This window comes from Eublepharis macularius, chromosome 7 (assembly GCF_028583425.1).
Source record: "Eublepharis macularius isolate TG4126 chromosome 7, MPM_Emac_v1.0, whole genome shotgun sequence".
NCBI classification, from domain to species: Eukaryota; Metazoa; Chordata; class Lepidosauria; order Squamata; family Eublepharidae; genus Eublepharis; species Eublepharis macularius.
In genome coordinates this window covers 113979100-114003994 of record NC_072796.1, presented here as the reverse complement: position 1 = coordinate 114003994, position 24895 = coordinate 113979100, and the positions used below count along the sequence as shown (strand labels likewise).

Here is a 24895-nt window from a genome sequence, read left to right as displayed (position 1 = left end):
TGACCACACATGGTCCACCTCAGACCATTAGACTCATATATACGGAAAGCCACAGATTTTCTCCTCTTCTGGAACAAGCTAAAATATTTGGGGGGGGGGGGAGATTTCCAACATGATGAGAACTCCTTCTCTCATCTCCTATTGATGACCACTGGTTAGAGTGGGCATGAGAGCGTACCTCATGCATGCCTTTCCAGCACAGAGAGACAGACAACTTGGGGAGGGGACTGACACCCAGAGAACACTCTCTTAGAATCATACAATCATAGAATTGGAAGGAATCTAACAAACCATCTAGTCCAATCCCCCACTCAATGCAGGAACAGCCTAAAGCACTCCCAACACATATTCATCCAGCCACTCCTTGAAGACCGTCAATGAGGGAGAACCCACCACATCCCTAGGCAGCAAATTCCACTGCTGAATTACTCTTATCATGAAGAAGTTTTTCCTGTTGTCCAACTGGTACCTTCCCTCCTGTAGTTTAAACTCATTGTTTCGAGTACTATCCTCTATTACCAATAGGAACAGCTCCTCTCCCCTCCTTGGGCAGCACTGTCACAGCAATGATTATCATTTAACCTGAGGAGACAAAGCTATAGTCTAACACACCGTCTCTTCCTCTGTAGAAAACAAAGGAAGCAGCCAGACTCATTCCAGATATTAATACCTCCAAAACACCACCACTTTGATAGGACTGCCCTTGATAAATAGAAGGAATGAGCGGGGATCAAACTAAATCCCACTCGCCTCTCTAAAAAAAGCAGTGAGTAGGAGTAGATGTGACAAACCACCCCGTAATAAAAAGTTTGCTAAGAAAACGTCGTGATGCAATTGTCCCCCCATGGGTCAGTAATGATTCGGTGCTTGCACAGGGGACTACCTTTACCATTAGGAGTAGATGATCAAACTATACAATATGACAGCTGATCCATGAATGATCCATGAATCCAGCTGATCCATGAACCGAACTCCCACTATTTTAAAACTTTAAATTACAGCAATGTGGGGCATAGGGGAAGACAGTTAACTGTTACTTCACAGTATTTTTTACAATGTGAATTACTCCTACCTCACAGAACTATGGGGATGGGAGTTGTGACAGTTAAACAAGGTTAACTATATAGTGAAGATACGTTCTGAAGATGGCCCCACTGATCATTAGGTAGGCATGAGAACTTTTTCTTGGGTTGCATGATAAAGGAGGCACTCACAAAATCAGAACCATGTGTCTACAAATGCTGAAAGATCAAAACATTTTTAGCCCACAGAAGACAAAGATGTTGAGGCAGTGTTATAATCCAAGACCAAGCGATATGACATAGCTTTTAAGAAGTTTCTATGCCTGAACTCAGCTAGAACATGCCCAATTCTGTCAGCGTGATAGTTTATTTGGCTCCAGCTACTCAGCTCACTACGGTAGGCTATTTCAAACACTGGTTTAACCATGACCAGGTTTCTCTGAAGGCCTGGAAAACCATGCAGCCCACATCCTTCGATTTGCTCTCCTGTGAGAACAGTCAGCACAAGACCAGGGCCAGTCTTGGGGCTTCAGCAACACCTATAATCCATTCTAGGAATGCACAGTCATTTGCTTTAACTATTTATTTGACTTGAAACCATGCCAAGAGTTCTCCTGTAGCCTTTGCTACATTTTCCAGTTAAGTGAGAGGTTACTGAAAGAAACAACTTAGTCAACCACATTAGATAAGGCATTTCCTACATTTAATCTCATGCTGAATTCTGCACACATGTATAAAGGACCCAGTCCCTGTAAACAGTGAGGCTGATTGCCAAATAAACATCATCTTCATGATCTAGCTCTAGCTTTTACTCAAACACCAAGATTAATAAGTTTCAGAAGCAGTAATGCACATCAAACTCAACAGACTTGTAGCACCATAAGAACTACTAGACATACTGTAGCCATAAACTTTTGCAGGACAGGGCTCATGTTGTCTGGTGCGTCCACCTTAAAGAGCCTGGACCCTACATTACAAAGCTCCTGTCTCAAGTCTGGGTTTGGATACAGCAACATAGTGCTAGCCTTGACAACTCTGTAGCAGCTTCCCTTTACATGTCCTATTTCCAGCCTACCTTGAGGCAAAGAGTATTTAAAAAGAAAGAAAAGAAACCCCATTAAACATGGGTGTAATGTGGGTGGTGAAAGGGGTATTTGTAAATGAGAATAAGTGGGTGGAGTGCTTAACCTTTTTTATGCCTGATAATTCTCATCACATGTCTCCCCAAGATGCTTTTCCCTCAGTGGGTTTACTTCAACCTCAGAGCCTAGTTGGGAATGAAACAGGTAAAAATTGTCAGGAGTGTATTTTCAAGGAAAAATTAGTGGGCAGGAAAGGTTAAACGACCTGCATAACCTGCTTGGTTTTTGTTGCAAACAACTCTCCTTGATCATATTACCAAACTTGGGATTAGGAATCCTGTGTTTCCTTGTATTTTTACACTCATTTAAAATTAATCTAAACTTCTGCAAGTTGCAAACCCTTTAAAATTAAGAAAGCAACAGAACATCTATTACTTTTGTGCAGAACAAAACCCTTTGTGTTGTAATAAAAAACTATGTATGTCATTAGTTATAATATAACATGTTTTTTTCAAAATCACATTTTCTTTCACTCAGAATTTGCTATGACAAAAACAAAACTTGAGCATCTCCCCAAAAAGAAACACAAATTGTTGATATCTCTGGAGAGCCATCCTGTACTGCACATAACCTTTAAGTCATAATTTTTATTGCTGACAGACATCACCACAGCTTTTAATTAATGACATGGATCCATCTTATTGAAAAATGCCCATGTTTAGCCCAGTACATCCAGGTTAGCTCATATTTGAGTTTCTCTGTACCTCTGCCTGGAAATCTGAGCCCCATTGTATTATCTTATTTAGCCGAGCTCCATTTCTGCCTCAGTTTCACTACTTGGCTCTCACCCAGCACAGCTATCGACTTTGTCTCTGGATTATCTCTGTCTTTTGACCCTGCTTGACTCTTGTCCTGGCTTGGGATTGCTCCTACATATTTCAGTAACCCTTGAACCTCTGGCTCTGCGCCCTAGTCTTGTGCCAGATGTTAGCTATAGTTCAATTACCACTGTTCCTTAAAGATGCTCTCCATAGGCCTGACAGCTTGTTTTATTGCATTTCACAAGCTGAACACTGACAAAAGCAGAAAGAAAAAGTCAGCAAAAACACACACAAACATGTTCAATAGTGATAGACAACCAAAAGAATGAGATATAAAGGAAAACTACGGGGTAGATTAACTGCCTTTTTTTGAAACAGGCCTGATCTCTTAAGGCCCACAGCTGACCCTCACAGTAGAATAAACAGCCCTTGCAATTCTTGGACCTTGTGTCATCAAAGAGATTAGAATGTTCTTCCTTTTGCTTTTCAGTTGTGTTCTTTTGTCAAGGTGAAACATCCTTCGTCTCTAACCACTGCTGCTGCCTCAGGCAGTCTTTATTTGTAACAGGAATCTAACTTGAATATAGTTGACACAACTGAAAACAAAATATAGTAGCCATTCACCAAAAATGGGAACACAAAACATCCACACAGGTTTTTTAGATCTGATAAATAAATTCCTTATTTTCTGACACATTTGCTTCAAAATAATAGTTTCCTGGAGAATCTCACTTTCATGTTATAGATTTTGAATGAAATCCCAGTTCAGTGATATTTCCCCCAACAGGTGGTCATACTTTCCTGCACTGCATGAGACCAACATCCATGAACAATGTGTACTTAATTCCAGCTGCTAGATGTAGAGAGTTTAACCCAGTCCCAAAGTGTAATTTTGTAATCCTGAGAATTCCAGAAACTCTGCTGTTATGGTTATTATTTTTATCTAAGTGAATATGAAAAACTATTGGTGTGGCAAAATAACAAATTCTGCCTACTAAGTAGAGGACTCATTAACTGCGTTAGCGCAACACAGCTGAAACACAATCCAATAATTTTTTTAAACTTTGAACATTTTTCTGTAAAACTAAATTATTTTAAGATATTTTTAAAAATTATTGATGTATAACTGCATCTCTTTTATGAAGTAAAAACATTTAATGATGAAGGGTACAACAAAGAAATAAACATAAGTAAAATAAGGAATCCTAGTCACAACATTTTCAAGATCAGGCATTCAGGTTCGCAAGGCAAGCAATTCATATAAAGTTTGCTGCTACTTTCTAGGATTGTTGACCACTCTTAGAGTTTCAGTAATCTCTGTTGTTGATTCATAACATATATCATAACAGCCAAGATTATTTAAAAATAACTGCCTAAGTTGCATAAAGCATTCATGTCCCTTAAGATGGTATGTAGAGAACAATTCATAAAATCAGTTGTGCCTGCGGTGAAATTGTTTCAAAATGTAAAACATATAGCAGCATTTTCTTCAGTGACATTAACATATCACAATGAATAAAAGTATCTATGCCAATATACTGGATTTCACATTGTAGCTTGGTTAGGAGTCATTATAACAATAAGTTATTGAGGGGAAAATAGAACAGGGGCAGGATACTAACTGGCTGAGGCTACTTTAATATTTATTTATTTAGTGTCTGTAAATGGCAAAGCATCAAAATAGAGCTCTCTGGCTGTCTCTGAGCTTTGTAATAAGAATAACTGTTTTCTTATCCTCAGAAACCATTAGTTGTCTTATGCCCCTCTGTGGCCAAGATGCACAAAAATTCATCTTCTCATTGCTAGCAGCAGCAAATAAATGTAGTGAAAGAAATCTTTTCTAGACAATAAATGCATATTTTCAACTTCAAAGGAAAACAGAAAATATTAAAAGCAAATTCTAAAACTAGAGTTATATTGTTCTAGTGCAATTCATAACAACTGTCTTCACAAAAGACTCTTATGGAACAATGTATTAATCTGAATACTGCCCAAAGCACGCCTAAACTCCATTGCAGCGCAAAGAATCCTGCTTCAAACAGAACAGAACATTAGTACATTCAGTTCTGATGGAAGTTGCAGTCAGAAAGCCCAATTAATATATCCCATAATGAAGAGTTGCCTTTAATCTAAGAATCTTGAGTCATTTAGTATCAAAACATGGATTCAGTCATGAAGAGGCTAAATAGGCTAAAACATATAAAGTAATAACTGTGAATATGTCAAAAGGCTAAACTGAGGGAAATGCAAGTACTAAAAGTGTTATATTCATTTTCAGAGTAGGTTAAAAGATACACAGATTTTTCCTTCAGTATATTTTACTTTAAATACAACATAATGAATGCAAATAGAATATATTCTAAGCATCAGCCAAAAACAAAGACTTCTTCCGGCATAATTTTATAAAATAAATTCGAAGACTGAAGAATACACATTAGCATTATCTATTGTGAGCAAAAGCCTTGGGCTCATGATCAAAATTGTGCTGTTTCAGCAAGATGGAGTTTGGAATGGTAGGAAAGAGACACATGTTTTGGAGTACACAGCATACCATAGCATCAAATGCATGCTTGCCTGGACAGCAATATATGCAGCAGCACTGCAGTACAGAAAGCAAAAGCATATAAATTAACACATAAACAAAAAGCTCCAGTTAAATATATGAGTAATAAATAAGGAGCTTGTTAGTAAGCTTCCTAACTCTCTCTCGCTCTGTGTGTGTGTGTGTGTGTGTGTGTGTGTGAGAGAGAGAGAGAGAGAGAGAGAGAGAGAGAGAGAGAATAATGCTGTTGTTATTGTGTGGTCGATGTGAGAAGGCAACATATTCTCAAGATCTCACAAAATAGGATAGTGTGTGTCCGGCATAGCATACTACATTTAATTATGCGACAACTTGTGTGATTTTTGCATTTCCTTTCTGGTGCTGAAAAGTCAGCAGTTCTCTTTTTAATATAAGGTTTTAGCTATAAATAAAACAGATTATAAAGAACCTATTTTGCATAACTCAAAATTGGCAACTATAGTGTATTATAAAATCAAAATAAATCATGATATGTTTAAAAGGACTGCATGGTTCTCTATTCAAAGTTCTAAACAATGTTTTCAAGTGCAACCTAGTCATTAATTAATTTTTAATATGATACCTGGATAGTTTAGGGGAAAGGCTATGAATAAGAAATGATAATACATATTTATTTTTAGCACAAAAATAGCATATATGATGTTTATAATAGTAAACTAACAGAAAGTAATTAAAAATGTACAATAATTCAACTAATTCAAAATGACAATAAGCAAAATTTAAACAGCAAATATTTCTCTCTGTAACAAAAAAAGCTTACTTACAAGCATAAATCTTAAACAGATCGCAGCTAATAATGCTGTATAAATTTTAGTATTACAACAGCCTACCCCTAAATGCTACCTATTCAGTGTTAAAAACATAAGAACTTCAGTTCAAAAGCACACTGACATGGAGAAACTGTCAGATTTCTTTACCAAAAGTAAAACAATTTTCAGCCTAAAATTGCTATAAACCATTTAATTAACCATTCCCATGAAGTGTGTGCACTGATACATCTAATTCATATGAAATGAGGTGAAAGATTTGCAGACACAAAAAAGAACAGAGAATATGCAGCATTAGTATTTCCACAAAAAACAAACATGAATTCTGCTGAGTGAGAACTGCAACCGCAGACATGAGCAAAACAGAACTGGTTTGTGGGTGTTGGAGAACAGTAGGCTCAGCTGCAGGCCTTGAAATATGCACTTGGAGGAATAAAATGGATAAGCTGCAGTTCAATTTTTTTTATTCAATTCTGTCAAACACTAACAAGATTTTAAAAATGTACTTTTATAATACAAGTAGTTATCCTTGTCACCGACTAATAATGATGTTACAAAACTGACCTGATACCAGTTTCTGGTTTTGGCTACATTATTTTGAAAAACTCATCAGCTTAAATATCACCAGTATATGAAACAGTAATTCAAAACTTATGAAAAATAAAAGTTAAAATTATGGTGTTCACTTAGGTATAATGAAAAATGCTAAGAACAATAATCAATAAAAGCATTATCACATGATTAAGTATAGATGATATATTTAGTGTTATTTAGTGGGGGAAAGTGGGCCACTTTTACATTTTCTGTTTGGAGTATTTTTTGTTTTTTCCTAGAACATTGCTGATAATGTACTACTAAATAAAAACTGTTTTGTTTCTACCTTCACACATCCTTTCAATATTCTCACTTTTTCCCTAAAATAGTCAATAATTTTTCAAAGTTCTAAAAGCCTCTCAGATAGCATATGCTTACTGATTAAACACTACAAAAGATACATATTAATATACAATGCAGTGTAGCCTGAAATACATATTAAAAAACCTGAGTAACAAACCCCATTCACTGTCATTAACATAACCTCTTTTTCTTCCCAACACTTCACTGAAAACAATGGCAATCCATAATGAAGAAACAGTGCTCAAACCTGGTTGACCTCCTGCAAAGCACCAGCTCATATCCATAATATGGCTACTTAAGAGGGTTATTGAAAAGTGCTAGGCACAGAAAGACTATTTCCCCCAAGTAAAGATATGGCTTCTGCATATTTTGCAAGTGTATGCACGAATGCTAGTGTACATCTTAAAGCAAATTATTTATGGTTAAGTAGTCACACAACCTTGTGCATTGTCACATTATTAAAACAAACATTTTGTCTCACAAGTATTCTATGCGTATTTAATAAGGGTATGGGACCTATACTTACTGCTATGTCTGATCATGCTAGCAAATGTATTTCAGAAGATGCCAGGTTACATCTTATATGTTTTATTACAGTAATGCAGTCATATAATTCCTGCATAAAATGTTTCATTTAAATATATTATGCAAAGCAACAGATGACCAACAGAAGAATCATTACTACCATAAAATCATAATATTTCAAGAGCTGATTATGTATGATTACTCATGGAAAAGCATGCATATGCACATATGGCTGACACAAATGTAGAAATGCAGAAGGGGAGGAAGGAACTATATTCTTACTTACCTAGCATTATCCAACGTTTGTCCAAAAAGATCATTTTGTAAAATATTTGGAGGGGATGAGAAAACCCCATGAAAATGTGATAACACAGAATTGCAGACTTGGCGCAATGTCTCAAATTGCATTTTTTCTCTTCCCTTCTATTCTTCCTTACCACCTGTGCAAAAAGTCATCTGTTTTGCAGTCACCATCAAATGCAGACATGCCAATCAAGTTCCATATTTCTCCTGATCTCGATAAAAACTGTGACTAAATGAGCAGGGGTTGATAGTTAATTGTACAGTCATTATTCTTCTAATTCAGTTGTGGAAGATTTAGCACCCGCACAGCTTTCTCCTCACTGTAGCAAAAATTCTAAACGGTAACAAGCTTTTTGGGCATTCCCAGCTGAAGTGTGAAGCTGAGCTGCTTTCATGTACTCTACTCATATTTCTCTAAGCCTCTTAAAAACACGCAGTGAATAGATGCTGTCGTCAGGAGTTTCAGCACATCTGGCTGCCAGCAATAAAATCTCTGAAGTAATAAAAATGAGGACAAGGCATCCTCACACAGTTACTACTGCCTGGAGGAGGAGGAGGAGGAGGAGGAGGATTTCTGCAGCTTCTCCTCCTCCTTTCCTCCCCTGTAAAAATGACTAACACCAATCCCAGTGAACGTTGGTCTTTTTTTCTCCCCTTTTAGAACTTGAAGGTAGCAGCACAGGGCAGAAAGACCCCTCTAAAAATAGCAACCATATTCTTCAAATGGTGACATGTAGCAAGGACAATGTAACAATAGGCCGTTTCTCTCTAGTTTTTGAAAAGCAGTATCATATTTTGTATAAGATAGCAGACAATTCTGTTCTTAGCCACTTTAATTTATTTTCAAGGAAGAGAATAAGGCATAAAGATTACACTTTAATATCATTCCATTATTGCATATAATATGCTCACAAAACTCAGGCAATGATTTATCACACAAATTTTCAAAATCTTCACAAAAACAAATTGCCACGTAGATACACAATGTGCTTCAAAAGCAGAAACCTGCAGCATCCTTTGGAAACTTACTGCATTTCCTTCCCCAAATGTTAGCAGCAATCAAATCAACCAAGTACACAGTATCTATGTATCCCCTCAGCAAACTATAAGATTGTAGATCTATCACTGCAATACATGTACAGTGCAGCAAGACACTGACTTGCCTGCAAGACTGTTCATCTAAAGGAACGCCCTTAAAGGTTTTATAGTTTAGCAAAAAATCTAAAATACAACTGTCCATGAATACAAATTATCATCCTGCTATTATTCACTATTCTCTTAGTTCAAATTATAGCATAAAAATGAAATATATTGTGATCACTGCCAAAGGGAAAAATACCAATTAATAGGACTTGCTGTAGAATATCTAATTTTCAATACGCAGCACTTAATATTATACCAACCACTTACAAAATACCCATATAAACTAAAATAGAATGAAGGCTATTATTGAAGCCTATGCACTGAAAAGCAATTTTATCCCCTAAGGAAAAGGGAATAAGCAAGTTTTCAGCTAATTAAAGAACTGCATTGAGAGGCTCAAAAGGGAGCCCTACAGAGCCAAATGGATGACAGCCACAGCAGCACTTAGTGTTTCAGAGTGAAGCATAGTCACAGTCAAACATGTAAGGAACATGGGGGGGGAGGCACAAGTGGGCCAAGGGAAAGAATGAATTCCACACTGACATGTTAAATGATCGTTCAGTTGGATAATGATAAAATTAATCATTAATCAAGTTTTATTGTTAACCCAGACAAGCAATTGGAAGAAAAGGTTATAGCTTACTTTTTCTAACAGGAACCTTTGGAAAGACGTGCTATATTTGCCAGACAAAGATTCATGAAACAGATGATAGAATAACCTTTGGAAAGACGTGCTATATTTGCCAGACAAAGATTCATGAAACAGATGATAGAATAAAGATGAGGATTCATGAAGTTGGGCATACCTAAAGTCTAATTTTGTGTAGCTTTTGTAAGTAGATCAGTATCATATTCTAGATACACCTGCATTTCTTCGTAAACATACAAGAGGAGAAGGCTTTAATGTGTCATTGGTGACATTATAGCCAATGTCATTAGTATTCTGTCCATATGGCATTACATGCAGCTAGTAGTTTCATTACAGACAAATTTATTATGGTCAAAAGACTAGCCAAGTTAAAAACAAAAGAAGCAGTTTTTAAATATTTAAAATGAATTAAAATATAAAAATTATATATATCTCCCATATATATATAATCTCCCATATAGAACTGCAGAGGGGAATGCATCGGACCGTGCTCTTGAAAGGGCCCATCTACATCTCTTGTCTGTAATATCCTAAAGGTATGGGGATATGGTATAGCTCAATCTTTTTTTTAAAGCTCTTATAACTTAGAGGGAATATTGCCTCATCATTTTGAGACTCTATGTCAATTACTCTTGGAGTTATTAAAACTTTTGCTTTGTTGAACCCCATGTCAACCAGGGCTTCTGGGTCCAGGCCAATCCGTTTAATTTTATCAACTATCTTTGAGCACCATATAGGAATAAGGGTCGGAAGCTAACTGCAAGGGAATTAAACCCTTCAGTTCAAGGTGAATTCTTAGCCAGTAAAAAATTACACGTTCCCAGATTTCTAATTTGACTTTGGGCAAACCAGCTTCTTGTCTAAGAATAATGTTAGAGGTACATCTATTAAATAGAGACCTAAGAAATTTATATTGGACCATTTCAAGGATCTTAACACTGGCGGTCAGTCCATTTCTGATCTGTATAAGAGTCGAGTAAAGGATTTTGTTTGAAATCGTTTCAAGGCTGCAGGTATAAAACCCGTACCTTCTTTTCTAAAAAAACTAAGGATGGCATTAGCGCTCTTTTCTGCAGCTTTTGCAGATGAAATCGTATAGGCCTTGAAGTTCACACTGTATGTAAAAATGACTCAATATTGAAATTTTTTAACTTGATCTATAATGTTCCCATTGATTTCCCAGTTAGTTTTCTTATAATATCTGTTAAAAGGTATAATTTTAGATTTCGAATAATTAATTGTTAGAAGCTCAGTATTGTATTGATCATTAAAGTTTTTTATGGCAGGCTTTAGCCCAATGTTGGTTTGCGACAGGAGAACAGAGTCATCAGCATACATGAGGATTAGTACCTTTCCTCCTGCAAAACTAGGGCCATATTTACATAGATGTTGAATAAGATGCTAATAAGCAACTTTGTTTAACACCCTTCTGGACCGTGATTTTCTTAGATAATTTGCTGTCTTGTGTGTACCTTATCTGGAGTTCATTATTCTCACAAAGTATAACAATCTTTTATCAATGGATGTATCTCCCATTTTTGTCCATAATCTTCCTTGAGAGATGATATCAAAAGCAGCCCTGAGGTTTATAAATGCTGTATATAAATTTTTCTTGGGGGACGTTACATGTTTGCTGATAAAGTAATCCAGTACCAAACAGTGATCCACGGTTGAATGGACTTGGGGAAAACCTGCCTGTTCAATTTCTAATAGATGCTCTTAGGCTAGCCATTTGCACAGTTTCAAGCATTACATTAGTCTATCTAAGTGTTCAACCATTTCCTACTAAAAGTGAACTCAGATTTTGTTTGACAGCAAAAAAGATCAGGAATGGGTATTCTGAAGATTAGGATTTAGGATTTATTTCCGTTTAAAATCTTATGTTTTAAATCAGCAATTTCATATTTGGCACCTGAGACTGTGGCATCATCTTTTGTTCTTAGATTTGCATAATTTACATAAATACACAGAACTATTCCAAAGAAGCAAATACATATGAAGACAACGTTAAAAGTTAAATTACGATCTGTAATTTTTTCATCTTCATGGGAGAGATATGACTACAGTGTAGCTCAAAGACAGACATATTTTACCCACCCATGAATTGAGGCTCCTGGGCAGTTATAGATAGTCTAAGATAGTGTCAATCCTTCAATCCTCATCAAACCACACACTGGAAAAGATGGCACAATATGAGTACAGAGGGAACTGACAAAGGCATGATCTATGGCGGAGCCAAGTAGCTAAACTGTAGGAATGATGGTCCAAAATGGGGAAGATAAGGAGGAGTGGGCTGGCTAAAGAAAATAGGAAGGCAGTATTATCAGAACTGACAGCGTGTCAGAAGAGCTGTCAGAGTGAGATGGAGAAGCAACATAAAAGGCAGAATGCAGTTCTGAGAAAAGAAGTAACAGAAATAAAGGTTGTGCCTCTTACTCATATTGATATTTTTGCACACGGCTGTAACATCTAGAAGGTCTTTGGACGGCCCTGTAAATAGCTGTTACCAGAAGGAAAAAGGAATTGGGTTCTTTTTATTGAATAACACTTAAAAACACATTCTTTCTTTGCATTTTCTATGGTTAGGTGCTATCACAGGTCTACAATAGCACAAGACAATGGTAGTTGTGTTCAGAGCTAATTAGAAAATGATTTGGTAAGATGAGTGGTCATCCTATCTACTCTTCTCTCAAAAGCCTTCTTAATATTTGAAAAGTTGCCATTTCATTTAAAATTATTCCTACTCTGCTGCATCCATTTTTATGCTACAGACAGATACTTCATTGAATTTCATCGTGCACAATACTACTAACTGGGATTTTCTAACTTTGACCAATTTGCCCTTTCAAATTCTTAATGTTATTTTTGCCAGTAAACATATTTTTACACGAACTCAAAAAATGTGCAACATATACATTCTCATGAATGTAATTTCTTTTGCAAAATGTGAAGAAATCTGGATTAATCCTAAGGCTGCCCAGCCACTCTAAGTGGTGGTGGTGGGGAATTAAAAAAACCAACACTGTTGCAGGCGTGACAACATCACTTCCAGGGAAAACGTGACCATGCCAGTGAGTAGCTTTAGGAATCTCTAAAACCTATGGTTTTACCACAATTTCCAGGGCAACCTCAAAGGGACAGTGGGTAGCCTCTAGGAATTGCTGAAAACTCAATGGTTTTACTACAGAGTTTCTAGCAATTCCTAGACCTACCCTACCATCACTTTCAGGTTTTCCCTGGAAATTATGTCATCATGCCTATTCCACTGCTCCCCTATGTCCCCACCAGCAACCCTCCTGCTAGTTGCCAGAAGAACAGTTATCAGTGTAAGCTGTTTTAGATCCCCATTGTGGAGAACAATGGGGTATAAATGTATAATTAATATCCAAGGGTGGTGCTTTGGCAGGAAGATTGGAAGGCTTGGGAAGACATTGCCTGTCTCTGAACATCTACGAGTGAAATCCTGAAATTTTGCAGAACTTTCCTTCCTTCTCCTCTCTTCAAATTTCTTTAATAAAAAAGGAACTGATTACAAACCAACTCCAAATTCCTAAAAAGAGGAAAAGAAAAAGGATAGTTGGATTTTAGGGAGAAACTGGATAAAGAGGAATTAGGAGAATTTCTCTTAATAGCTCTACTAAATAAGGAAGGGGTTGCAGAATAGTTTAGAGAATATGCTTTGTATGAAAATCATCAAATTCAGATGCTGGCATCTCTAGGAAACAGGCTCTTTGGCCACAGGGCAAGTAACAATCTCTGGGAAAGACCCTGATGTCTACCGCTCATCAAAAGAGACAATGTTGGACTGGATGGAACCATAATCTGACTCAGTACAATGTAGAGGTGTATGATTAAGTAGTTTGGCTAAAATCAGTATTCTGATGGTTCAAATCCCACTACTGCCATGAACTCAGCAGGTGGTCTACGGTAACCCACTCCTCTCAGCTCTAGCTTTCTAGATGTACTGCGGGGATAATAATAACATTGACTCTGTTCACCACTCTGAGTGGAACACTAATCTGTCTAGAAGAGGGGTATATAAGAGCACGTTGTATGTTGTAAGTCATCTTGAGACCCTAGGGTGAATGGCAACTAAAATACTCTGGAGATGGCTAAATAGGGGGTTGTCTGGATTATGTGCCGCTGTGTTTACTTACGTACATACACATATATATGTATGTGTGTGAATATGTTTACATGTATTTTAATTTATGTATTAGGATGTTTTATGATTTTAAATTGTATATATGATTAAATATGTTTTTAAACTTGGTTGTGATCCGCCCTGAGCCTGCTGATGTTGGGGAGGGCAGAATATAAATTAAATATATATAAAAAATAAATAAAATAAATTTAAAAATCTAGTAAAAAATAAAGAAATACATAAAATCGTGTGCACATTTACTTGGAAATAATCCAGTGAGCCTTACTTGTGAGTAAATATACATATGATCAGACTGAAGATTCACTGAAACTATCTAGCCACTGAGTTTAGAAAAGATTTTAGTAAGCAATCAGCAGCAAAACTTACTTAAATTTGTTAAAATTATTTATTTAAAACATTTGTTAGCTGCCTTTCTACCATGCAGGAACTCAAAGTGGCCTACAATATAAATAAAAAACAGTAACAGATACCCAATGTTTAAAAACAACTGCCAGTAACATAAAAATAAAGTTCGATAAAAGCAGTGCTAAACAAAAAGCTTACCTCCTGGATGGCATCAAGGCAGGGGGAAATGGGTGCTTTTTGTGTTAGTACCATGTTTCTGGATGAGAATATAGTAGGATGGAAAGGGAAACTGGAGTTGCTCTGAAGCACAGAATGGCATCTGCTGCAGGCCTCATGTTAACAAAGCTCTTAAAGGCACAGTGCAGCACGACTTTTGCTTCAATGACAATTGCCAAATTAGCAAGTGGTATTATGGAACACCATTGACAATAGGGTTGGGTTGAAAAAATCCTGGAAGATTTGAGGGTGGAGCATGGGAAGGGCAGTGTATAACCCTCCAAAATAGTCATTTTCTCTAGGGAACTTATCTCAGTAGCCTGGAGATTACTTGTAATTCCAAAAGATCTCAATACTCTACCAGAACGTTGGCAACCCTAATTTGAAACCATGATATAGATATAAAATTAAATTAAAACATCTCATTTCACTAAGACATTTAACCAAACTTGGGCTTCAAAATTTGATTTTTACAAGCTTGATATTGCTCCTTCTTTTCAGAGTACTTATGAAACCATAAATCAGTGATAATGGCTCAGAAATCACTTCTGGCTCTTCTAAGCACTGTTCCCAAATGTGGCACACACTTAGGGTTGCCAGGTCCCCCTATCCCCCCGGTGGGAGATATGGGACCCAGCTCCTACCTTTCTCTTTCCCTTTCGTGCACGCGTGCAGTGTGCATGTGCTCCTGGCTTGCATGATGACATCACTTCTGGGAAGTGACGTCATCACATGAGTTACAGCCTGCATTCCACAGGGGGCCAAACCAGGCCCGAATTGGGCCACTGTGGAATGAAGCAGTGCTCCTGCGCTTCACAGTGGCCTGATTTGGGCTCGATTCAGCCTGAATCTGGGCCGAATTGGGCTGCTGCAGAGCGTGGCAGTATTCCCATGTTACGTAGCAGCCCAATTCGGGCCCAATTTGGCTCAAATCCAGGCCAAAATTGGCCTGAATCTGGCTGCTACAGAGTGCGGGAGCACTCCCAGTTCCCACAGCAGCCAATTTGGGCCGAATCCAGCCTGAATCTGGCCACTGTGGCATACAAGAGCACACCACACTGCCTGGGGGCACACCCTGGGAGGCACGTTCCCCCTGCAGGCCAGGCAAGTGGCGGTTCCTCACCCCCAGCAGGTGACTGGAATCTCTACACACACTACATTCCAGAAACATAAGCAAGTAAAGCTTGTTTGCCCAGTAGGACTTGTGGTTGGTAGGTAAACTGTGTGTCTCCCTAAACTGCAGGCCATCCTCTATTAAAGAGCCATCCTCTATAACAATTCCACCCCCTACCCCACCCCCATCCTTCTTTGCAGCTTCTACACTTTCATCCCAGATCCAAGGCAGCTGCTGGGAGGAGTGCAAGCTGTCTGCAGAGTACAGAATATAACTAACACCACAGCAGCTACATGAGGGGAAAAAACTAAGTAGCCACAATGGAATGATAGTGTGATGTTATGCCCCCTGCTCCACAAGCAGCTTGTACTCCTCTCTTGCCTTGGCAATCTCACAGTCTTGCCTGAGCTGCTAAGCCTCATGCATAGCAGCTCACGAAGAGAGAGTGAAAAGGCAAAGAAGGACTTCACTTTACTCCAGATACACAAGAACTGGCTAAGGTTTATCAGTGCTGGAAAGACAACTTTACATGTTCAGATGTAACTCGGTATTTTAAAATGTTTTAGTTATACCCTATCTTATTGTATGTGTGTGTTTTGGAGTAGCACAAAGCGCATACAATAGTCATGTGACTTGTTTAGTTAATGGCAATTGCAAATGTGGATCTCTGTGAGCTATGAAGTGTGTACCACTATTGTAAATGCTTAAGTCTATACAGTATGAGGTGGATAACTGTAGCTTGCTGCTACTCACTTTTTCTGAAATCTCTTCCCAAGCAGTGAAAATAAATTAATTTAGCTGCTTCTGGGTACCAACATATATTGGTATGGCGTCCATGTTCGTTCTTTGTATGAAGTGTTCTGCATCTGCATTCCTGATCAAAGCAACACATCTGTGATCAAATGAAGCTTGTTAAATGTGTTAGAATGTAGGGAGCATTTTCCTGGATCTTGTTTTTGATAGTTTAGCCATTTTGCTTATTTCTGTCCTGGCCTCAAATAGTGATGACCAGAAAGGCCATTAATTATTTCTCTGCCTGTAGCAAGAATTGCTTTGGTGCAGAGTTGTATAACTGGTGCCACCTCTTTACATTGTTAAACTGCATCTGGTCTGGAAAAGAGACATGACAACAACACTGTTTCAGTCTAAGAAATCCATAATTCCAACAGGGCCCAAACCAGCAGGCTCTAGAATAAACAGCTGCAGATGTCTGTTAATAGTTAGCATGTCTTTTCTTCTCACACCTAAGAAAATTTGATGAGACTAGGTATCAGTTAATATCCTCAGTATCTTGAATAGTCAGTACCAAATCAAGAATATTCTTTTTCCAATTTACTTTAAAAACCATGCTCCTATTGCCATTTAAATTAGTGTCCATCTCTACATCCTGTAACTTCCCAAATATGCATCTTTCCTTTTTTCTATCGTCAATTATTGTCCATCAGCTTCACTCACTCATACCCCTGTTCTAGTATTATGGGAAAGACAAAAAAGTTGTCTCTATCCATGTTTTCCACATCAGACATAATTTTTAAGTCTCTGAACTAGCACCTTCTAGTTATTATTTACTATTATTTACTAACCTGAAATAGTAATAGTAATAGTAATAGACATGTCAAAGATCACATGTAGTTACAAAGCCACTGAGTATCATTTTCCTCTGGTATACTGCACATTTTTCTCCTTGATCACAATCTGTATATGCATTTACTCAGTTAGCGTGAAGAAAACTGAAGCCACCCATCATTATATCATTTTCCCCTCTTGTTTCTATGTCAAGCTCACCCTCAGAATCTGGTTAGTTCAGAGAACATCCCCAGTATTAAGGATGGAATACATCTCCTTTCTTTGATCATTAGGGAAAACATCTTCCATGGCTTCAATGTCTACAAACATACTACAACAGGAGATTGTGCCTGTCACTACTCTTTTACAGGGCAGACTAAGCAGAGTTACATCCTTCTAAGCCCACTTACTTCAGTAGACATAGTTCAGCTTCAAAAACTATCACACAACCTCTTAGAAACAAGCCAAAATCTATTGTGTATGTTCTAGATACAGAGACCCATGGTCTCTGTTAATAACCAATTATTCATCTACAAGTATCAGAAAGGTCCTCTAACAAGGTCTTCCCCACTAGCCCAAGCCTAGCCTGTGAGACAGAGGCTAGCTGCTTCAGTGGCTGATATAGATAACAAAAATTTTAAGGTTCCTAAATCAGGAATCAGATGATTGCTGCCATCACTGAAAAGGAAGATTGTAGAGTGAATGCAAAAGAAACTACAGATAAAAGGAACACTGTACTGAATCTACTCTTAAATATATTCAGTATCAGTACAGATTTCCTTTTCTCTGCCTCTGGAGTTGTTTGTAGGCTCACCAACAAGTCTAACCTTTGGGTACAAGATTCACATTAACGAGATTCTTAATGGGTCACACACCTACCATGATCTGAGTCATACTTGGAACCTTTTAGCAATGTTGGCACCATGGCCTTGTCAGAGAGGCATCTGCTAAGTAGGCAAGCTGCCAAAGACAGTTTATTAACTGTGAACTGTGCCCTGATATAGCCCTATTCTTTCTCCTTAACACAACCTAACTAGCACAGAAGAGTTATGAGCCATTGCGTATTACATAGAGCCTGTAAATAGTTTTGCATTTGGGTAGCAGCCCCCCACCCTGACCATCTCTTCCTCTCATTTGCCAGATATGTTTTTGGAGCACTGTGGATTGAAGCAAGATACGTGCTCTGGAGGTGCGAGCCAAAGGGTGAGAGGAGAAGGGCCCTTGGCCCATGGCTCTTAGCCTGGGTGCACAGCCAGAGCACAGACATCACACATATCAAGTGGAAGACACTAGAGGAGAGGAAGAGTTCGGCCTATTAGGTGCCTGAATACCAAGAACAGCTAGAATGGAAACTTTACCAACTGGACAGTGCTTGCATCAATACACCATTATAGCCCTGGACAGATGTTCAAGCTACGGCTGCTAGCATGTTGCGATATGTGAATATATGGGGTTTGGGGTGCATTTTTTTAGCCTTCTTTAGTCAGTGTAGGATGTATGATAAATGTACTATTCCAGTGCAGATGGGAGCTGATAGATATGGGGGTGGGATCTATCAAAGGCAGTCACTATCAGGCAAAGATGCTCACTGCTTATCTAACCTCTCTAGCATCCTAAGAGTTGACAATGCCACAATAATACTATGCAATACCAGATCTATAAGGAACAAAGCTGCATGCTCCACTGGGATGCTGCAGGAAGAGGAAATAGACGTGGTTGCATAATAAAAACATGGTTGCAGCAAAATGATAAGGTATGTCTGTTCCAACTAACATTTCCATTACCAACCTCATAATGGTAGCAGGGAGGAGGGATAGTTATTATTCTTCCTGAATCCTTCAACTTCCACAGACTTCCAGTATAAGCTATAGCTGGTACTGATTGTATGCTCCTTTCATTAAGAACTAAAGATAGATAAGGTATTCTGTTTGTTTACCGACACTTTTTCTAAGCACCCTTTCTGAGCTAGAAGAGGTGCTGTCAGTTGTGGTGTTGAAGACATCTAGACTGTTCTGGGGGACTTCAACATTCACGCTAAGTGTTTCATGACAAGACTCATCCTGAAATGTATAGCTTCCCTGGAAGCCCCAGGCTCATGACAGGCCCTATTCATAAAAGGGCCACACCTTGGAATTAATATTTTGCACTGAAACTTTGAGGTCAAGTCTTGTTTCAGGGTTGGAGATTTGGCCTGAACCATGATCTGATCATCTGCTGAAGTATAGTGAATATGGCCCCAACACCCCATAAAAAGAGGGTGGCATTAAAATTATTAATCCACGAAGGCTCACGTATCATTCTAGATTCCAAAATGCATTAGGGGATTTTAGGATTTCAGACACATGCACTATTGAGGCTGAGGTAGGAGCTTAGACTGTGAAGCTCCTTGAAGCTGTTGACAACACTGCTCCTCACCAATCTCTCTGACCTTTGGGATGGAAGCCAGCACTGTGATTTACCATGGAGCTGGGTGACCTAAAGAGAGCTGGAAGCCACCTAGAAAGATGTTGACAGAAAACTTGCCCTGAAACTGATAAGAGCTTGCTACAGAGCCCATTGGAAGACCTATGAAGTGGCAATGAGAGCAGCAAAGAAACATTATTTCTCTGCAACCACTGCACCAACTAGTTCACAACTAGACATGGGCACGAACAGGGGGAAAATGAACATGGTGTTCATTGTTCGTTTCCATTCACGAACAATGAACATTGACGAACATGACCTGATCATGAACATGTTCGTAGTTCGTGGGGCCAGCAGGCCCTCCTCCAGCCATCAAGATCCCTACCACACCACTCCCAGAAACCCTACCTGAGCAGACAGCAGGAAAAGTACCAATAATAAATAATAGCTTGGCCCCAGAGCCTGGCAGCAGCCCTGGAACCTGAAGGGGTAGATCCCTACCGCACCACTCCCAGAAACCTTACCTGAGCAGGCAGCAGGAAAGGTACCACTAATAAATAATAGCTTGGGCCAGAGCCTGGCAGCAGCCCTGGAACTTGAAGAGGAATATCCCTATTCCACCACACACAAAGAAAATTCAAGCTCCAATGCACTCTCCCTGTCTCTCTCAAAATGCCAACAGCAACTGTCTCTCCCTCACTGTCTGCAAAACCAGAGCTGGGACCCCCCCTCCCCCCTGCTCTTTGCTTCCTTGTAACAAATTTGGAGCTCCACACTTGAAAGGAAGACCTGCCTATCAAGCTAAATTGGGCTTAGATTGGGGTTTCCAGGGCAACAGCAGGAGTTCAGACAGAGTTCAGGCAGTCCCTGCCTCCAGTTGCCAAGGGATTGCAGGTGCCATATTGTCTGGCTTGATGAACAGCAACCTACCAGGCAACCACCTGTTTGTTTAGAATGGGGCCTCACGAACAGCTTGTTCACGAACAACTGATTGGGCTGTTTGTGGCTTTTTTTAAGTTTGTATTGCTGTTTGTGCCCATCTCTATTCACAACCATCCCAATTGTTCAAGATATCTCGACATCTTCTAACTCCCAAATTTGAACCTTTACAGTCTCAAGAATAGACAATTAGCTGTGAAGCCTTTATAATTTTTTTTGCTAATAAAATAGCACAAATATAGTCTGATCTGAATGCTAGCTATGATATAGATGAGGTGGCAGAAATGCTTAATACACCCTTTGGTTCACATATGGACCACTTTGAACCAGTTACAATGAGGGATCTTCTTGACGGGTTCCTGAAATCTGCAAAAGCCACTACGTGTGCACTGGACCCTTGCCCATCTTGGCTGTAAAAATCAAGTAAGGACCACATAAACTAAGTAAGGACCTTGAGATTGATCATAGATCAGTTACTAACTCAGGGCAACTTTCCTTAGCCACCAAAACAGGTCATTATCTACCCACTAATTAAAAAACCACCCCTAGACAAAAAGCATGTGGCCAATTATTGCCCAGTCTCTAATCTTCCCTTTCTTGTCAAAGTGACTGAGAGAGCAGTAGCTGACCAGCTCCAGTCTTCTTGGATATCTCTAGTGCTTTGTGCCTTTTTCAGTCTGGATTCAGGCCAGGATATGGGACAGAGACAGCATTAGCAGCTTTATCAGATGATCTCTGTCTAAATATAGACAAAGGCCATGCTTCGTTATTGCTCCTCATGGATCTATCTGCAGCCTTTTATATGGTAGATTATGCCACCTTATTGAGGCATTTTGAGGCTAAAGTGGTATCAAAGGATGTGCCTTGGACTTGTTTAAATCATTTTTCATGGAATGGACTCAAAGGGTTGCAGTCGGAGTCTATCTCCAGAGTGGGAATTATCTCGTGGGACTCCACAAGGTGCAATCTTATCCCTAGGGTTATTCAACCTTTTAGGAGAACTTATTCACGGCTATGAAATTGGATGCCATTAATATGCAGATGACACACAGCTCTATATTTCCATATCCAAATCACCGTAGGATGCAGCAGAAATCTTAGGTTAACTCAGAAACTCCAGTTGATGCAGAATGCCGTGGCTTGGTTATTATTGGAAGCTAGGAGAAGAATGAATACTACTCCTGTTCTGCAGTCACTCCACTGGCTACCTATCAGTTTCCAGGCTCAATTCAAGGTATTGGCTATCACATACAAAGCTCTCCATGGCCTTAGGCCAGCATATCTACAGGACTGCCTCTCTTCCTTTGTCTCGCCACTGCAGCTTTGCTCATCTGAACAGGACCTCCTGCAGGTACCACCTTGCACATGGGCAAAATCAACAGCTGCCTGTACATGTGCATTCTCTGTGGTAACCTCCATTTTATGGAATGGCCTACCTGAAGAGATCAGGAAAACTGCCACACTCCTGGCTTTCCGCAAACAATGCAAAACTGAATTATTCTGGAGAACGTTTTGCTCAGGTAGGAGGACTCAGATAGGAGGAGGAAGTAGCCTCAAGAAGATGCATCAGTAAAGAGATAGTAGCACATCAGTAAAGTCTGTGGACCCTATGTACTACCTGTTGCTTGAAGTATGATCCTACTGGGTAGCTCTATGCTGTTTAATATGTCAGTTTTAGAATTGCTTATATTCTGTTTCAGCAATTCTTCAACTTTGTATGGGATTTCTGCAGGTTTTAAATCTTTGCAAATTTCCATTTATACACTCTTTACATTTTTTATTGAAAAGTCCTTGAAATGGACTGTACTAGCTCACACTGTGTAATCCACCTTGAGTCTCAGTGAGAAAGATGGACTATAAATAACATAAACATAAATATAAATAAAAATAATAAATATATCAGATTCTGCTGAGGGAGATCTTTGCATCACCTCTGGGCAAACTATCCCCCTTACAGGAATAGCTGTGAGCTTAATTGAGGAAGGCAGCTGCAATATGTTATTCAGACCCTTCATATGTACTGAGGAATTTCAAAATAGTCTTAGCGGAGCTTGAGAATATAACCCACACTTTTTTTTTACCTTGTGTAAGTTTTTGCACTAGTCATATAACCTCTGACATCCCTCATGGAAGCTGCAAAATCTGCCATGATTCTAATTGCCAAGACGTTTTCCCTAGGCTATTAAGTGTATTTGTGAACAGTCCGCAATTTTATAACAGTTTGGCCAATAGCTACAGGCTCTCAAGCAGGCATTTAAAGCGTAAGAGTAAAATTTTGTTATTATATGCAAGATTAGCTTTGGCTATAGCTCTTCCAAAAAATCAATTAATGCAGATTCCAGATCCCAAAGGACCTTTCTAGATAAACCATTGATTCTTACTAAAGAGAGACAGCCAGTTATACTTCATTATATACTATATTTTTGTACTTCCTTTAACAACCTGGAATTTTTTTATTGTGAAGGAAAAATAATGATGATGTACCCTTGAAGCTGAAAAGATTGTACTTTTTAAAAATGACCTATTGCTGGGTTTGCATGAAATCTGCACACTAATAAATTCTCTTGCAAAATGTCTATCTCTATGACAGGTTTTGTGCATACAAGGACACTGGGGAATGGACCTTTGGACACTTTGAAAGGTCCTTTGAAAGGTCCTTCTCCTCTGAGAAAGGAAGACATCTTGGGTGATTCCCACTGTCCAATCAGGGAGAAAGGAACTAATTTTCTTCCTCTTCCCGTTTGGTGCATGGTACACCATCTCCTCAGTTCATGTGACTCCACAAAGCAGTAACGTTGAAGGGTCCTTCTCCTCTGAGGAAAGGAAGACATCTTGGGTGATTCACACTGTCCAATCAGGGAGGCAGGAAATAATTTTCTTCCTCTTCCAATCTGGTGCATGGGACACCATCTCCTCAGTTCAGGTGACTCCATGAAGCAGTAACGTTGAAGGGTCCTCCTCCTCTGAGGAAAGGAAGACATCTTGGGTGATTCCCACTGTCCAATCAGGGAGGCAGGAATTAATTTTTCTTCCTTTTCCCGTCTGGTGTGTGGGACACCCTTTCCTCAGTTCAGGTGACTCCATAAAGCAGTAATGTTGAACTTATCAATCAGCAACTGTCAATACAGAGAGAAAACACCTGGTGTGTTAACAGGTATTGTAAGTAAAGAATGGCCTGGAGGCAGTAGAATAATGGTAACAGGATATAGAAGGACAAAGACCCAGGGAGGGCAAGATGTCCTCCTTTCCTCAGAGGAGAAGGACCTTTCACAGTAAGGCGGAGGACATCTTGGGAACTCCCATAGCAGTGATCACTTTCCGAGTGGGTTGTCGTCGTCATCCGAAATAATGAACTGCATTACTCTTCTACTGAAGGCAGCATCCACTGAATCATATAGATTTAAGAGGTCAAGACTGACGACCATGTTACCACCTTGCAGACTTCTACAGAAATGTTCCTGTGGAATGATACATTGTTAGTCGCGCTCCTTACTGAGCGAGCCATTCTTCCAGTAAGAAGCATTATGTTGAGAGCTTTGTGGGCGTTAGTAATGCATGTTTTGATATTGGCACCTATAACTGCTGAAGACATTTTCTTCCCTCAACTGGGGGGAGTGATATTGATGAACAGGAAGCCAGCTTTCTGATTTGCTCTGTTTGGAGCTGGTAGGCCTTGAGCATTCTTCTAACATCTAGGTTGTGCCAGAGCCTCTCCCTAGGATGTTTAGGGTCCAGACAGAAGGATAGCAGACTTATCTCTTGCGACCTATGGAGGTTGGAATAGACTTTTGGAAGAAAAGTGGAATCAGTATGAAGTACCATCTTATCCTTGTGAAAGACAGAGTTCAGGTTAAACTGATGATACGCTTAGTTCTGAGATTCTTCTGGCGAATGTGACCGCAATGAGGAAAATAGTCTTCATTCTCAGCCTCTTCAGGAGAACGTTCTTGACCGGTTCGAATGGATGTTTGGTTAGGGTTGATAGAATAGTGAGGGGTCTCCACATAGGGAAAAGGTGTACCAGAGGGGAACTCTTAAGTGTTGCCCCTTGAAGGAAACGCTTGATGTGCAGATGGTTAGATAGACTGAATCCTGAAGATAGAACTGTAATCAGAGCTGCAACCTGTTTCTTAAGTGTAGCTGGTTTGAGACTGGTCATAAATTCATTTTGGAGTAATCCTAGTGTCAAATTCAAGGAAGGGTGTAAAACATCCGATGGTTTCCTCCTGATCTGGGCCGATTCCACACGGCTTACCTGAAGCCGGGATGTTGTGGAACATGCCGGCAAAAATGCGGAACACTGCGTTTTCTCGTGCGAGTTTTGCGCAACATCGTGTGAGAAAACGCGATCTTTTGC

General features: G+C 39.2%; 1 protein-coding gene across 39 annotated transcripts in view; it reads right to left on the bottom strand.

Moving 5' to 3' along the window:
- Positions 1 to 24895, bottom strand: part of RIMS2 (regulating synaptic membrane exocytosis 2) — a 624467-nt gene that overhangs the window by 421045 nt on the left and 178527 nt on the right. For 15 of the 39 annotated variants that reach the window (XM_054984436.1, XM_054984417.1, XM_054984439.1 and 12 more), the window contains exon 1: positions 7982 to 8103. The exons of the other annotated variants lie outside the window; for them this stretch is intronic. In XM_054984436.1, coding sequence (XP_054840411.1) covers positions 7982 to 8103 — 122 coding nt within the window. Of the gene's footprint in view, positions 1 to 7981; positions 8104 to 24895 lie in introns of those variants that run through there. 39 annotated transcript variants of the gene reach the window in all.